The 16,213-nt window shown below is 47.6% G+C and overlaps 1 protein-coding gene across 3 annotated transcripts in view; it reads left to right on the forward strand.

Moving 5' to 3' along the window:
• Nucleotides 1-16,213, forward strand: part of MRTFA (myocardin related transcription factor A) — a 76,846-nt gene that overhangs the window by 44,854 nt on the left and 15,779 nt on the right. For all 3 annotated transcript variants that reach the window (XR_008844832.1, XM_056523715.1, XM_056523714.1), the window contains exons 8-10: nt 3,116-3,250; nt 3,821-4,068; nt 12,536-12,710. Coding sequence is in view for 2 of the 3 variants with exons in the window: in XM_056523715.1 (XP_056379690.1) it covers nt 3,116-3,250; nt 3,821-4,068; nt 12,536-12,710 (558 nt within the window). In the remaining variant the exon portion in view is untranslated. The remainder of the gene's footprint in view (nt 1-3,115; nt 3,251-3,820; nt 4,069-12,535; nt 12,711-16,213) is intronic.

The following is a 16,213-nucleotide window of genomic DNA, read 5'->3' on the forward strand; positions in this document are numbered from 1 at the left end:
GTGAACAGGTAATTATAAAACAGGGGATGGGGGAGTCAATGGGGCCGGGGCGGTGCGGTGGGGGGTGCGACGCGGCGCGGTGGGGGGAGCGGTGGCGGTGATGGGAGCGGTGGCGGTGATGGGAGCGGTGGCGGTGATGGGACTCAGGACCCCCGGACAGGCAGGGGGAGAGAAGCGGGTGGCGGCGGCGGCCTATGGCACCACAAAAGCCACTGCAGTTCATTGATTTAAAGCACCCGCTTTAAATCATTGATCTGCAGCGGTGTCACGGGGGGGATAAATAGCCGATAACTTATACCGGAATATCGGTATAAGTTATCGGCTATCGGCCCTAACCTCCACCGATTATCGGTATCGGCCCTAAAAAAAAAACGATATCGGTCGATCCCTAGTCAATACATTTCAGAGCGAGACTTGGTTCCCTCTCTGAAAATCAAAGTGAGGCTTGGTAGGGTCTTTCTGTACAAAGCGCGCAAGCGCACAATATGCAATGTCAAGTGACCTAAAATGAAACTCTCTCTAGCGGATTTGCGCATAATGCGCATGTCATTACATTTCATAGCGAGGCTTGGCTCCCTATCTGAAAATCAGAGTAAGGTTTAGTGAGGCCATCATGCACCTAGCAATGCTCAGGTCATGTGCAGCAGGTACCAGCTACTGATAGCAGCCAGGGACCCGCCGGTAATGGTAGACATCCGCGATCACGTGGATGTCTGCCATTAACCGCTCAGATGCCATGATCAATACAGATCACGGCATCTGCAGCATTGTGGTCACTAAAATGGATGATCGGATTGCCCGCAGCGCTGCCACGGCGATCCGATCATCCAGGACGGCAGACGGAGGTCCCCTCCCCTGCCTCCGCTGCCTTCCACGGCCGAACGAGCAGACCAGAGCAGAAGATGACCGATAATACTGATCATAGCACTGAACAGTATTAGCAATCGAATGATTGCTATAAATAGCCCCCTATGGGACTATTAAAGTATAAAAATAAAAGGAAAAAAAGGAAAAAATCTAAGTAAAAAAAAAAAGTGAAAAGCCCCCTCCCCCAATAAAAACGTCAATTGTCTCATTTTTCCTATTTCACCCCCAAAAAGTGTAAAAATATTTTATATACATATTTGTTATCACTTCGTTCATAAATATCCAAACTATTCAAATAAACTATCGTATTTATGCGCCGCGCCGTTCAGCGCATAGCAACGACGCCGGGGACGCACTCCGGAGGCCTGCAGCAGCGCGGACCCGACTCAGGTAATTATGCCACCGGGGATGGGGGGAGGCAGCGGCGCCGGCAATGGGTGCCGCTGCCCCTTCTCTCCCCCTGGCTGTCGGCGCCGCTTCTCTCCCCCTGGCTATCGGCGCCGGCACCGATAGTCAGGGGGACAGAACGGGCAGCGGCGCCGATAGCCAGGGGGTGAGAAGGGCCGACAGCAGCGCTCTAGACCCCAGGAAAGGCAGGGGGAGAGAAGCGGGCAGCGACGGCCCTCTCTCCCCCTGCCTTTCCTGGGGGTTTATCGGGGTATACACGCGCACACACGCACCCTCATTTTACCATGGATATTAGGGTAAAAAACTTTTTTTACCCAAATATCCTTGGTAAAATGAGGGTGCATGTTATAGGCCGGTGCGTGGTATACCCCGATAAATACGGTATTAAAATAAAATGTTAATGATACCATACGGTGAAAAAAAAAAAAGTCCAAAATAGCTGCTTTTTTATAACATTTTATTTAAAAAAATTCATAAAAATGCATTAAGTTTTATATAAACAAATATGGCATCAATAAAAAGTACATATCACGGTGCAAAAAATGAGCCCTCATACCGCCGTTTATACGGAAAAATGAAAAAGTTATAGGTCTTCAAAATAGGGGGATTTTAAATGTACTAATTTTGTTAAAAAGTAAGCGATTTTTTTTTTTTTAAGCGCAACAGTAATAGAAAAGTATGTTAAGATGGGTATCATTTTAATCGTATTGACCCAAAGAATAAAGAACACATGTCATTTTTACTGTAAGTTGTACGGTGTGAAAACGAAACCTTCCAAAATTTGCTAAATTGTGGTTTTCTTTTTACTTTCCCCACACATAGTATTTTTTTGGTTGCGCCATATATTTTATGGTAAAGTGAGTGATGGCATTTCAACGGACAACTGGTCGCGCAAAAAACAAACCCTCATACTAGTCTGTGGATGAAAGTATTAAAAAAAATTATGATTTTTTAAAGGCGAAGTGAAAAAACGAAAACGTAAAAATAAAATTGTCTGAGTCTTTAAGGCCCAAATGGGCTGAGTCCTTAAGGGGTTAAATTAACTTCGAGCTGTATGTGCTTGCCACCGAATCCCATCGACCTCAATGGAGTTCTGCTTTGTGCACACTGTGGTGTGAATCAGAATGCTGCCAAGAGAATTAACATGGTCCTTCTTTCTATGGAATTCCATCCGCAAGCGCTCATTGTTAATTTGACTAAATTACTGCCTTTAACTTCAACAAATTTCTGTATTGTGCATGGGCCCTAAGGCCTAGGGCAGTATTTTCTTTCTTTTTTTGGAAACAAAGGTTTTAGTTTCTGAAGGGAAGCTCCTTGGTACCTTCAGTCACTTGTTGGTACAGTAGCAGCGTTAATAGACAGCAAAATGAATCACCGCTGAGGACCTGACCGTGTGATACTCATCCACTTCCCGCCCCCAGGATTGAAGTGTGGGTGACAGTGATGAAAAACAATACTTACCACAGGTCTATCCGTGGCCCATTTTCCCATTATCCTCCTTATTCGGGCGGCAGGTTTGGTTGTCACGCCACCTCCCATGGACATGAATGGTAGGGGCGTCACAAGGGGGCGTGGCAGTGACGTCACAGCTCTGTCTCAGAGGTAGCGCCTAGAACAGAATGCCGAGGGCTGCACAGAGATTGCGGGGGGCCCAGCAGCAGGACCCCTGTGATCAGACATCTTATCCCCTATCCTTTGGATAGGGGATAGGGTGTAAAGCCGGAATACCTCTTTTAGGTGCTTTAGAGCCGTAACAATAAATTGACATGAGATTGTGTCAAAAAAAAGTTTCCTTTTTGATATTTTTTCTTTAATTTTTACAACTGTTCCTTATTTGCAGACTCTGTTTCGGGTTCAGCTAGGATCAGAACGTGCAGAAAAAAACATTCCCTCTGAGCTGTCACAGTCCACCAATCTCAACATCAGCAATGGTTTCTCTGTCACAGTCAACAAATCCTTTTCAGCGGTCATAAAGGTAAATAATGCGTGTATACTGATTAATTTAATCTGTTCTGGGTAAAACAAAGTACATTTTTTTTATATGCAACAGCTGTCAACTCTATCAACCCATTATGAACCTTTAACTTGCCATGTCTAAACTCTAATAAAGATTTCATCCCCTTAGTCTGATTTAAGCAGTTTCAAGGGACATAGAAACATAGGGGGACATTTATCAACGTTAGTGTAAGGTAGTAAAGATTATACCCCTGTTTGCTTGGTGTATTGTTTGCACAGTTGCTCACAATTTACCATGAAGGCGCACAGGACTTAATAAATTTTGCACAATTATAGAAAGCAGTGAGCTGAAGAGCTAGGTTTAAGCTTTGTGCTCTGACACTTTTGTACATGTCCTGTTAGGTGGTGTAGGTATGCGCAAAAAAAGTAGGCTTTACGAGAACTTCATGGAATGAAGTGGCATTGGAGGATCAAGAGGGGGAATAAAGTGGCACAAGTTGTTTGTGCATTTATCTTCCGGATCTTTTGTACATCTTGTGGTTTCCTAATTTTTTTTATATTATTATTTTTTTTTTGTTTAATATTTCAGCAAAACCATTCAAAACAATGTCATGATAAATTTCGAGCAAAGAAACTTAAGGATACCAAACCTAAGGTGAAGAAACTGAAGTATCACCAGTATATACCCCCTGATCAAAAACAGAAAGGTTCTCTCGCAATGGATTCCTCTTACGCAAAAATTCTGCAACAGCAGCAGCTTTTTCTTCAGCTGCAAATCCTTAACCAACAGCAGCAGCAGCATTACAACTACCAGACCATCCTCCCAGCACCGCCAAAGTAAGCTAACCCGTGTTGATTCACTGGGTCACTACATTTCTTGGTAGTTGTTATAATATTATATACATACACACACACACCAAGAAATGCTGATTGTTGTTGTCATTGCAGCCCCCATGTCTGCCATATGTATAATTCTATTAGGCCCTACCTAAGGAAATACCTAAAAAGAAAGAGTGCACAGGATAAGTATTGCAATGTTTTAAGTGAGCCATGAGAAGATCCCACCAGAGCTGCAAGGAGCCTTAAAGGGGTACTCCGGTGGAAACCTTTTTTTTTTTTATTTTATTTATTTATTTTTTTATTTTTTTAAATGAACTGGTTCCAGAAAGTTAAACAGACTTGTAAATGACTTCTATTAAAAAATCTTAATCCTTTCAGTACTTTTTTTTTTTTATCAGCTGTTTGCTACAGAGGAAAATCTTTATTTTTTATTTTTTTGTTGTCCACAGTGCTCTCTGCTGACACCTGATGCCCATATCAGGAACTGTCAAGAGCAGGAGAAAATCCCCATATCAAACCTATGCTCCTCTGGACAGTTCCTGACATGGACAGAGGTGTCAGCAGAGAGCACTGTGGACAACACAAAAAAGAAATTCAAAAAGTAAAGAATTTCCTCTGTAGCATACAGCTGCTAAAAATTACTAAAAGGATTAAGATTTTTTAATAGAAGTAATTTACAAATCTGTTTAACTTTCTGGCACCGGTTCATTTACAAAAAAAAAAAAGTTTTCCACCGGAGTACCCTTTTAACCCCTTAAGGACCCTTGACGTACGCGTACGTCATGACACCCTGGTACTTAAGGACTCATGACGTACGCGTACGTCATGGAGAATTCCGTCCCCCGCCACGCAGCGGGCGGGGATCGGACCGGGATGCCTGCTGAAATCATTCAGCAGGCATCCCGTACAAACGCCCAGGGGGGTTCATCAGACCCCACCCCCCACCCCCATGTCGGCGATCGCGGCAAATCGCAAGTGAATTCGTACTTGCGATTTGCGCGATTACGGGTCTATAGTGACCTGGAATATAAGGGGGATCGCGGTTGTCCAAGACACCCACGATCCCCCTGAAGGCATAGGAGTGAGGTGGCAGGGGTGCCACCCCTCCTATCCCTGCTATTGGTGGTCTAGACCGATCCAGGCGGGCGACGGAGGCTGCGGGCTACGGAGATCGGCAGGCGGCGATGACGTGCGGCTGGATCCGACGGAAGCCGGTGAGTTGCCTAGCAACATCTAGAGGGTACAGTTTGAGACCATTATACAGTGGTCTCTAACTGTAGCCCTCCAGATGTTGCAAAATTACAACTCCCAGCATGCCCGGACAGCTGTTTGGGCATGCTGGGAGTTGTAGTTTTGCAACAGCTGGAGGGCTACAGTTTGAGACCACTATATAGTGGTCCCTAAACTGTAGCCCTCCAGATCTTGCAAAACTACAACTCCTAGCATGCCCAAACAACTGTTTGCTGTCAGGGCATGCTGGAATTTGTAGTTTTGCAACAGCTGGAGGACCACAGTTTGGAGATCACCTTGCAGTGTTCTCTAAAACTGTAGCCCTCCAGATGTTGCAAAACTGCAAATCCCAGCATGTCCAAACAGCTGTCTCGGTATGCTGGGAGTTGTAGTTGCGTACCTCCAGCTATTGCATAACTACATCTCCCAGCATGCCCTTCGGCCATCAGTACATGCTGGGAGTTGTAGTTTTGCAACAGCTGGAGGCACACTGGTTGGAAAATACTGAGTTAGGTAACAGTACCTAACTGAAGGTTTTCCAAACAGTGTGTCTACAGCTGTTGCAAAAGTACAACTCCCAGCATGCACGGTCTGTCAGTACATGCTGGGAGTTGTAGTTTTGAAACAGCTGGAGGTTTGTTCCCCCATGTGAACGTACAGGGTACATTCACACGGGCAGGCTTACAGTAAGTTTTCTGCTTCAAGTTTGGGCTGCGGCAAATTTTTCACCGCAGCGCAAACTCCTAGCGGGAAACTCACCGTAACACGCCAGTGCGAATGTACCCTAAACTCACCGTAAAGCCAGTGCGAATGTACCCTAAAAACACTACACTACACTAACACATAATAAAGGGTAAAACACTACATATACACCCCCTTATACTGTTTCCCCCCCCCCCACCCCAATAAAATGAAAAACGTATTGTATGGCAGTGTTTCCAAAATGGAGCCTCCAGCTGTTGCAAAACAACAACTCCCAGCATTTCCGGACAGCCACTGACTGTCCAGGCATGTTGGGAATTTAGCAACAGCTGGAGGCACCCTGTTAGGGATATTCTACGCCAGTGATTCCCAATGTCCACCCCTATGCAATCCCTAATTTAGTCCTCAAATGCGCATGGAGCTCTCTCACTTCGGAGCCCTGTCGTATTTCAAGGAAACAGTTTAGGGCCACATATGGGGTATGTCCGTACTCGGGAGAAATTGCACTACAAATTTTGGTGGGCTTTTTCTCCTTTTTACCCCTTATGAAAAGGAAAAGTTGTAAAACTCTGTGGTAGAACTGTGTATTCTCCAGCTGTGTGCCTCCAGCTCTTGCAAAACTACAGACAAAGGATGTGTGGGCATGCTGGGAGTTTTAGTTTTGCAAAACTTCAACTCCCAGCATGCTTGAACAGCCAAAGCTTTTTCTGACTGCTGAATGACAAAGAAGCTGATCAGACATTCAGGAGTCTGTGAAAGCTGAATGACACACACAGTGACAGCTATGTTGATTAGCATCCAGCTTTACTAGGAAAAGATAGAAAATGATGATTGAAAACTACTGTGCAGTGATTTGCAGAATGCCAGGCTGCTCCCAGACTCAGAGCAGATGAGTCATCCACAGTGAGGGAGAGAGACGGACACCCCCCCTCCACAAGGCAAGATAACAAAGCAAGTGAGCAAGATATAAATGCTGTTTGTTAGGGATATATAGGTCCAAGATGCATAAAAATGTTATATGTACATGATCAAGATTAGGTACTGAATAACATACCAAATTTTATTTTTTTTTTCAAAATGACAGGTACGCTTTAACTTCCCTTCCTCCGCTCCCTAATTGCCTCCGGTATCAGGGCACTCAGTCTCCCTCCAGTCTCTGCTGATAGTCTGCCTCCCGGAGCTGGCTAGAGCTGTAGTGACGCTGTGTGACGTCACAGTTCCCCTCGGCGGTGGTGAAACCGCAGAAAAAGCACCCTGATTCTGCAGCTACAAGGGAGTAGAGGAAGAAGAGTTAAAGTTATTAATATTTTATTAGGCAGTCTGGGGACATTGCAAAAAAAAAAAAAAAATTTCACCAGACAACCCGTTAAAATAAATTGATGTATTGTAATATTACAGGGAACCTGTCAGCTCTATATTACGCCCAGAGCTGCAGATACAGAGATAAAACACAAGATACTGGTTTCTTAGATGATGGATGTTTATTTATAGATTTATAGAATAAAGTTTATAGAATAAAGTTTTACTTCTAAGTAGGGATCGACCGATTATCGGTATGGCCGATATTATCGGCCGATAATCACGATTTTGGGCATTATCGGTATCTGCAATTATCTTGCCGATAAGCCAATAATGCCCCGCACCGCCCCCACCGCACCGCGACCGCCACCGACCCACTGCGTCGCACCCCCCACCGTGATGCTAGGCGGTATACCGGTATGGATTTTTTCCCATACCGCTATACCGGTCGGGCCCCTCCCCCACCCTCTGAGTGAATAAAAAAATTAAACTTACCCGTAATGGGGGTGGTCCAGGCCATCCTTCCTTCATGTAGTGTCCGGGGGCGTTCCGGGTGGAGGGTGGTCCGGGCTGTCCTTCTTCTCCCACGGTCTTCTTCTCCACTCCGGGCAGGCTCCGGCCTAGTACGCTGCATAGACGCCGCTACGCCGTGACGTCAGGTGCGTCGCTGCGCACGGGCGTCACTGGGCAGCGACGTCTATGAAGCGTACTAGGCCGGAGCCTGCCCGGAGTGGAGAAGAGGCCCGCCGGAGAAGGACAGCCCGGACCGGACCACCCTCCACCCGGAACGCCCCCGGACACTACAGGAACGATGGATGGATGGCCCGGAGCACCCTGGCAGGTAGGGGAGAGAAGCGGGTGGTGGCGGCCTATGGCCCCGCAAACGCCACTGCAGATCATTGATTTAAAGCGCCCGCTTTAAATCAATGATCTGCAGAGACGCGCGACTAAACTAATATGGGGCATGGAACATCTTAGCTATGAGGAGCGATTAAAGGAGTTACAATTGTTTAGTCTTGAGAAGAGACGTTTAAGGGGGGATATGATAAACGTATATAAGTATATTAATGGCCCATACAAAAAATATGGAGAAAAACTGTTCCAGGTTAAACCCCCCCAAAGGACGAGGGGGCACTCCCTCCGTCTGGAGAAAAAAAAGTTTAGTCTCAAGGGGCGACACGCCTTCTTTACCGTGAGGACTGTGAATTTATGGAACGGTCTACCTCAGGAACTGGTCACAGCAGGAACAATTAACAGCTTTAAAACAGGATTAGATACATTCCTGGAACAAAATAAGATTAATGCTTATGAAGAAATATAAAATCTCATCCCTTCCCCAATATCGCGCCACACCCCTACCCCTTAATTCCCTGGTTGAACTTGATGGACATATGTCTTTTTTCGACCGTACTAACTATGTAACTATGTAACTATGTAACTATGATGTCGCAGGGGGTTAAATAGCCGATAACTTATACCGGAATATCGTTATAAGTTATCGGCTATCGGCCCTAACCTGCACCGATTATCGGTATGGGCCCTAAAAAACCGATATCGGTCGATCCCTACTTCTAAGCTCGAGTGGTAGAGGCTGTAGTGAGCAGCAGCATGCACACCTCCTCCCTCCCTCACCCCTCTCTACCCTGCTTGGCTTCCAGCACTGGGCCCTGTAGTTCAAGAAGTCAAGGTAGGTAGGGGTGGGGGGAGGGAGGAGGTGTGCATTCTGCAGCTCATTGACACCTTCTTGACACTTGAGCTTCTAGCATGATATATAGCTGACAGATTTCCTTCACAGCTAATTTTATTGAAGGTGCTTTATACTGCTTTTCTCGAACCCTCTTCATTGGGGGACACAGAGACCATTGGTGGACACAGAGACCATTGGTATATGCTCTTGCCACTAGGAGGCGCTGACACTAGACAAAAAAAGTCGGCTCCTCCTTGGCAGGATATACCCGCCCACTGGAAGTGAGGTAATCAGTTTTAGCTAGTGTCAGTAGAAGGCAAGACACAGGTCTGGGAGCTCCCCAGACCTGGTCTTTTTTGATTATTTTCTAGTAAGGGCTTTTCCTCCCTTTTTGTTTCTCATTTTCAGGAGGGGGTTCAGGAGCATGGCACTTCCTGTTCCCCCATATGCGGCAAAGGGGCACAGACATAGAGTATTTACTGTTAACCCCTTCTCTCTAACGGCCAGCACCTGGAGGTTGTACCCTGGGTCCCCCACTGTCCCTGCTCTCCCCGCTATCTTAGCCTGGTATGATGCAGCGTGGCCATAAGCTGGTTGAAGCCGTCTGGGTGAGTATATCATCCCTTCCACCCCCCCGCCAGTGGACTCACAGTTACGGCAGCAGTTTCTGTCTCAGGGCAGCCACCGGCTTTTGCAGCGGCTCCCTATACTTTCTGCGGCCGCTGATTTTCTTTACTTCAGCTGGCCGAATCTCCTCCAACACTTGCTGGCCAGCAGGACCCATAATAATGGCAGGTAGCTCCGCCCCTTCTCCCCGTGCTTGGCGTGGGAATCTGGAGACTGAGGGAGGACTCTCTCCCCCTCTGTCGGCGTTGTCTTGGGAGCACCGGACAGGAAAAGCCCAGCGCCAGTGCTCCCGGAATCTCCAGGGACCGCTACCACGGTTCACATATGCTCCCTCACAGAGTGAGAACTCTGCAGAATTAGGTATGGCAGAGGCATAGGGCAAAAAACATTGTGCTGATAGCGCTATCTGGGGAAAAAGTCGGACCCCTATACAGTCCCAGAAAAGGACCCATCAGATATTAATCTGATAAAAACAGATATTACGGGCAAAAAACTGTAATAGCTATGAGCTATGACCTGGAGATTTCGGGAGCACTGGCGCTGGGCTTTTCCTGTCCGGCGCTCCCAAGACAACGCCGTCCTCCTTCAGTCTCCAGATTCCCGCGCCAAGCACGGGGAGAAGGGGGGCGGAGCTACCTGCCACCATTATGGGTCCCGCTGGCCAGCAAGTGTCGGAGGAGATTCGGCCAGCTGAAGTAAAGAAAATCAGCGGCCGCAGAAAGTATAGGGAGCCGCTGCAAAAGCCGGTGGCTGCCCTGAGACAGAAATGGCTGCCGTAACTGTGAGTCCACTGGCGGGCGGGTGGAGGGGATGATATACTCACCCAGACGGCTTCAACCAGCTTATGGCCACGCTGCATCATACCAGGCTAAGATAGCGGGGCGAGCAGGGACAGTGGGGGACCCAGGGTACAACCTCCAGGTGCTGGCCGTTAGCGAGAAGGGGTTAACAGTACATACTCTATGTCTGTGCCCCTTTGTCGCATATGGGGGAACACTTTCTTCTGCCAAGAAGCCATCTTGAACTTCCCCCATGGTGGGGTACCTTGCTGGACCTTTGTTGTTTTGCTGGGAGCGTTCGGAAGTGCTTTTTGCCGGCTCTGCTTGTGTGCTTACTGCTCACTATTGCAGCCTGGCTCTCCTCCTGTTTCTGGATGTCTACTGTTGTTCATGCAGCTAGGGCATTTGCCTCTGTAGGAGGGGTTTATGCAATCGTGTATAGCTCAGCGACAGCCAGTCTGCCATTGCTCTCTTCCTTCCTTGGCGTAATATCCGGGAAGGGTGTGCTCATCCTTCCCTGTGTCAGTGCGCTACACTGCCACTCCGATCTTTTGGAGTAACTTTCTTGTGCCCAGAGCCTGGGAGTCCCAGCTTGGTCCCCTTTTGCTTTTCGCTCCATTTCCGTCCTGATGAGACGTTGCTGGGAGTGCTCTGGTGCGCTCCGACCGCTGGGTCAAAGACCAATTAATGCTTGTTTTGGGCTCTCTCCTAGACTGCTGTGGTGTACCTTTTTTATTTTCTGGGTCTGTCCTCCTAGTCCTTTGGGCCTTTGTGATGATTGCAGTCTCAGGCACGTGTAGTGCTCCTGCCCAGGCTTCTCCACGATTCCATTGTTAGGCGGTCGTTCTGTGCCGCTCTTCTTCTTGTCCCGACATAGCAGTGTGTTGCTCGGAGCGTTTCGCGGTTGTTGGTTTTGCTCCCCTTACAGGTGGGGTACCTCCCAGTGTCTCGGGAGTCTCCAGTTCCATGTCGCTGTTCCGGTTTTCCGGGTTACTCCTTACTTTCCTTCTCCTCCTTTGGGTCCATTTACTCTGGGGTTGGACGGCAAGTCTGTCTACCAGGTTGTTCCAGTCAGGCCATTTTTTCGGCTGTAGCATGGCTGTAGTTTTTTCCTGCTGTTCAGCCTGTGTGGAGTCCTCTGAGTCCACTCTTCTCCCCGGGTGCTCGCGCTGTTACCCCTTGGACAGTGTTTTTTGGTGCCTACACCTTTTTGGTTCGGATCTTCTGCACTATGCCTTTCCAGAGAAGGTTTCTGTCTCTCTTTTCCAGAAGTTTCTGGTCTTCACCTTGACTGCCTCTCCTTTGGCTCTCCCTGGCGTTTTCTCACCAGGTCCACTGGTTTCGGTTGGTTCTCTGTATGGGGTTCTCTTATCGTTCCCTTTTCCTTTTTTGTTCCCAACCGGGCTCTCCCTCTGTCATGTTCTGTGCTTCTTGGAGTTGGTTTCCTACTTCCTTCCAGGTTGGTTCGGCCCATCGGGTCTCTACATCGCCCCTTCTTTTCTCTCTCTGTGGCCTGTTGGTTTAGAGTCTCTTCTAAGGACGGTCCCTTCCTTGGCATCCTAGTCCATCTCCAAGGACAGTGGGAACTGCCGGATGCTCAGTTACAGGCCTCGGTTGCCTTTTAGCCCAGGGTCTCGTATGTGAGCTTGCGCCCGGCTGGACTGACTCCCTTCCTCTGGTGGTGTTCCTCTCACCCCAGGGACGCTTTGGTACATCCCATGGCCTCTGTGTCCCCCAATGAAGAGCGACCGAGAAAAGGAGATTTTTTTTGTACGCCCGGTAAAATCTCTTTCTCATAGCCTTCATTGGGGGACACAGCACCCACCCGTGTCTTCATTCTTTTCCGGATAGCCTTTTCTGTTTCTTGAGTGTTTCTCCGGGATTCCTTTCTAGGGTCCTTCGGACTAGTCTCTTCTCCTGCTTTGTGACAAAACTGATTACCTCACTTCCAGTGGGCGGGTATATCCTGCCAGGGAGGAGCAGACTTTTTTTTTCCTAGGGTCAGCGCCTCCAAGTGGCAAGAGCATATACCCATGGTCTCTGTGTCCCCCAATGAAGGCTACAAGAAAGATTTTATGGTGAGTACGAAAAAAATCTCCTTTCATCTAACATGATTTTACTTTGTCCTTACTATTACTAGGCTAGTGCATACAGACCTGCAGGCCACTGCTGTTACCACCACCACTGCTGTGCGCACATTACCTACAGTCAGCATCTCTACTCATTGTGCCCCTATAGGATTTAAACAGAACAGCAGTATGCCTCCTACTGCAACAAAAACAGGGCCTCTGCCAACCAATTTGGATGATATGAAGGTAAAGTGAATGTAAAGTATCCCCTATCATTCAATGAGATGTACAGACAATTAACCCAAAATAGCATCCCAAAAAATGACATCTCATTTCCCCTCTCCATTGCTGGTATGCTATTGAATACTAGCAAATACATATGCCATTTTTTTTTTTTATAAAAAAAGAAAAGAATTTTTTTTAGTAAAAAGCAAAATGTTACATGTATCACAGAATGGTACCAATAAAAATGTAATCTTTTTCTGGAAGAATGTCTTAGCATGCCAAAAGTTTATTTATTTTTATGTCTGAGGCTCTAGAGCCACATACTTTTATCATCTTCAGCGCTCGGGGAAAAAAAAAATTAAGTTGCATTTATCTATCAAGTAAAATTCTCACATTTTTATCGACATTCTGGTGTTTTTCACCAAAAAAATCTGAAAGTATCAATTAAAATTTTGTGTTACCATTAGAGCTGCAACGATTAATCGATAAAATCGATTAAATTCGATAACTGGGTTCGTTGTCGACGAATCCCGTTATCGAATAATCGCCCGATTCGTTGTCCGCGGCGGCAATGAATGAATGAAGCTGACATGTCCCGCATGTAGGCTACATTCATTCACCGCCGCCGCCCGACATGTCCCTGCTGCTGCTCTACTCCTATGAGCAGCAGAGAATAGACATGTCCCAGCGGTGCGCTAATTGCGCTAGGAGTAGAGCAGCAGCAACGACATGTCGGGCGGTGGCAGTGAATGGAAGTATCGGGCCAGTACTAGCAATTTGCATGGTATCGGGGACTCATTCAGTGTCCCCGATACCAAAACCAATACCTTCTTCTCTCGTTCTCCCATCCTCATCCCGTCCCATGGAGGAGCATGTGACACACACGTCACTCCACCTCCTCCCCCGCGCAGCATAACGCATACAGAGGAAGCAGAGTGCATGTCACATGCTCCTCCATAGGACGACATGATGCGAACGGGGCAGAGGACAGCCGCAGGTGAGTGCTTTCTACAAGGGTGGGGGCTGCGTCTACTGGAGGGGCTGCTAATAATGTCTAAAGTGGGGTGGCCCTGCTGTCTAAAGGGGGAACAAGGGTGCGATGCTCTGCACATACCCCCCCCCCACGTGTATAGCAGTGTATGTACATTCCTATACAGATGGGGGTATGTGCAGACTGCATAGCATTGCACCCTGCGGTCTGCACATACCCCCATGTGTATAGGAGTGCTATATAAAAAAAAAAAGCAACAAAAAAATGTAATGCAGGGGGGGAGCAAGTTGGGGGGGGGGGGGGGGCTAGGAATCCTATGGATGGGGGACCCTAGTGAGCCCTGACAGGGGAGATGTAGTGAGGGCTACCCCTGCTTGCACAGGGACCGTCGGAGCACTCGTCCTAAAAAGGACGACCCCTGCCCGATCTATCCATTGGTCTGTCCCTGCAAAAAAGACCCATAACAACCTGAAAGAAGGAAAGCCCAACTCGTTTCCCCCACGTGAAGTTGGTTCATCAGGGGCTGTAAACAATCAAAACAATGGGGGTGCCAGAATGGAACACCACCAATGCCACACAGAAACCACAAATGCACAAATATACAGTACTCAGATATTAACAGCTAGTATTATAAAGTGCAGTGGGTGTGCAAAAACAGCACAGAACCATGTGCAGCATAAAGTGCCCTAAAAAGTACAGTACATTGATAACAGTAAACCATATCTTAAAGTGCATAGCAAGGTGTCGTATGTGAACGTCCCATGGTACAGAACATTAACTGAGTAACATGCTGGTATAGATACAGACCGTTCACATATAGCCAGGACAGAGCCCTGTCCTGGCTGTAACTCACGTGACCGAACCCGCAGTTTCGGATGACGTGAAAATTCCCCCCTGCAGTGGCAGGGTATGTGGTCCCGGTTGTGTCATCCACGCTGCCCGATCGGCGGCATGGCGTGGTATATATAGATGTACAGGTACTCACCGGGCCGCGCTCATTAGCCATGATGCGCGCCGAATCCGGACGCCGGCGTCACTTCCGGGCGCCGACGTCAGTTCCGGAGGCGCCGCTAGTACTACGGAGAGAGCGTCTTCATTGCTAAGCAGCGCTCCGATAGTAAACAGAGCGCTGTCAACGCAAGGTGTAATGATTACATGAGTGTGAGGGCTGTGATATCTGGCAGAGCGGGAGTTCCTCATAAAAACCAGGCACATTAGAGGAATTAATTGATAAGTAATAGAATAAATGAAAATTGATGATAAGTTAAGAATAAACAAAAAGGGGATAAATGAGACAAGGCCCAATGATATAACAGCAAAAAGAGGGGAGCATAGGATCACCCCCATGTGCCTTCTCGACATGTCTAGCGATAGGCTTGTCCACCTTTCGTGTGATATCCCTGAGATGTTCCCCTATTCTGCGCCTGAATTCACGGATGGTTTTTCCAACATATTCGAGGCCACAAGTACACGTGGCCTTGTATATTATACCTTGGATCGACAGTTAATAAAATCTGTGATCACAAAGGAGCGACCTGTCACAGAGCTGGTGAATGACTTGGTGGCATGTATGGAATTACAGGCTATGCACCCACTACACCTGAAACACCCCGTGGTCTGGCGATCCAGCCAGATGGGGGCCGTCTTGGGTCGCACAAAGTGACTGCGCACCAGACGGTCCCCAATACTGCGGCCACGTCTAAATGATATTTGGGGGCGCTCACCTAATATAAGTTTTAGGTCAGGGTCCATTTGCAGTACATGCCAATATTTTTCAAGGATCATCTTCACCTCTCTGGTACCACCATCAAAGGTGGCCACTATACGCATGATGTCATCTGTTTATGGTTTGGGTTTCAGTACCATAAGTTCGCTCCGGTCTCTATGCTGTGTTTCATGATATGCCCTACTCAGGACCCAATCCGGGTAATCCCGGTCTCTGAACCTCTGCCTGAGGTCAGCTGCCTGTTTTTTGAACTCAAGGGTTGTGGAACAGTTTCTCTTCATCCTAAGGTACTGCCCTTTGGGTATACCTTTGCACAATGGTCTGGGGTGGTGACTGTGCCAGTTTAATAAAGAGTTTGTGGCCGTAGGTTTACGATAGACGGTCGTATCAAGCGACCCTCTACCATTTTTGCTAATGAGAACATCTAGGAAGGGGAGTTCCTGAGGATGAATCTCATATGTAAACCTCAAACCGACCTCATTGATGTTCAGAGCCGCCACAAAACTAGCAAACTGCTCAGTGGTACCGTTCCAGAGGATGAACACGTCATCAATGTATCGAGCCCACAAGCCAACTAGTTCCGTATGATGTTGTAATGCCTCACTGAACACAACTGACTCCTCCCACCAGCCCAGATAGAAATTTGCATAGGTGGGGGCACATGGGCTCCCCATGGCCATTCCTCTGAGCTGGTGGTAGGTGCGCTTGTCAAACACAAAGAAATTTGTGTGAATCTCAGGAGGTCAAGAACCAACTGGCTGTGGGCTCGAAACTGTATGCCTCTACTCCGTAAGAAGAATTCTAAAG

Source organism: Hyla sarda, chromosome 6 (genome assembly GCF_029499605.1).
Source record: "Hyla sarda isolate aHylSar1 chromosome 6, aHylSar1.hap1, whole genome shotgun sequence".
Lineage (NCBI taxonomy): Eukaryota > Metazoa > Chordata > Amphibia > Anura > Hylidae > Hyla > Hyla sarda.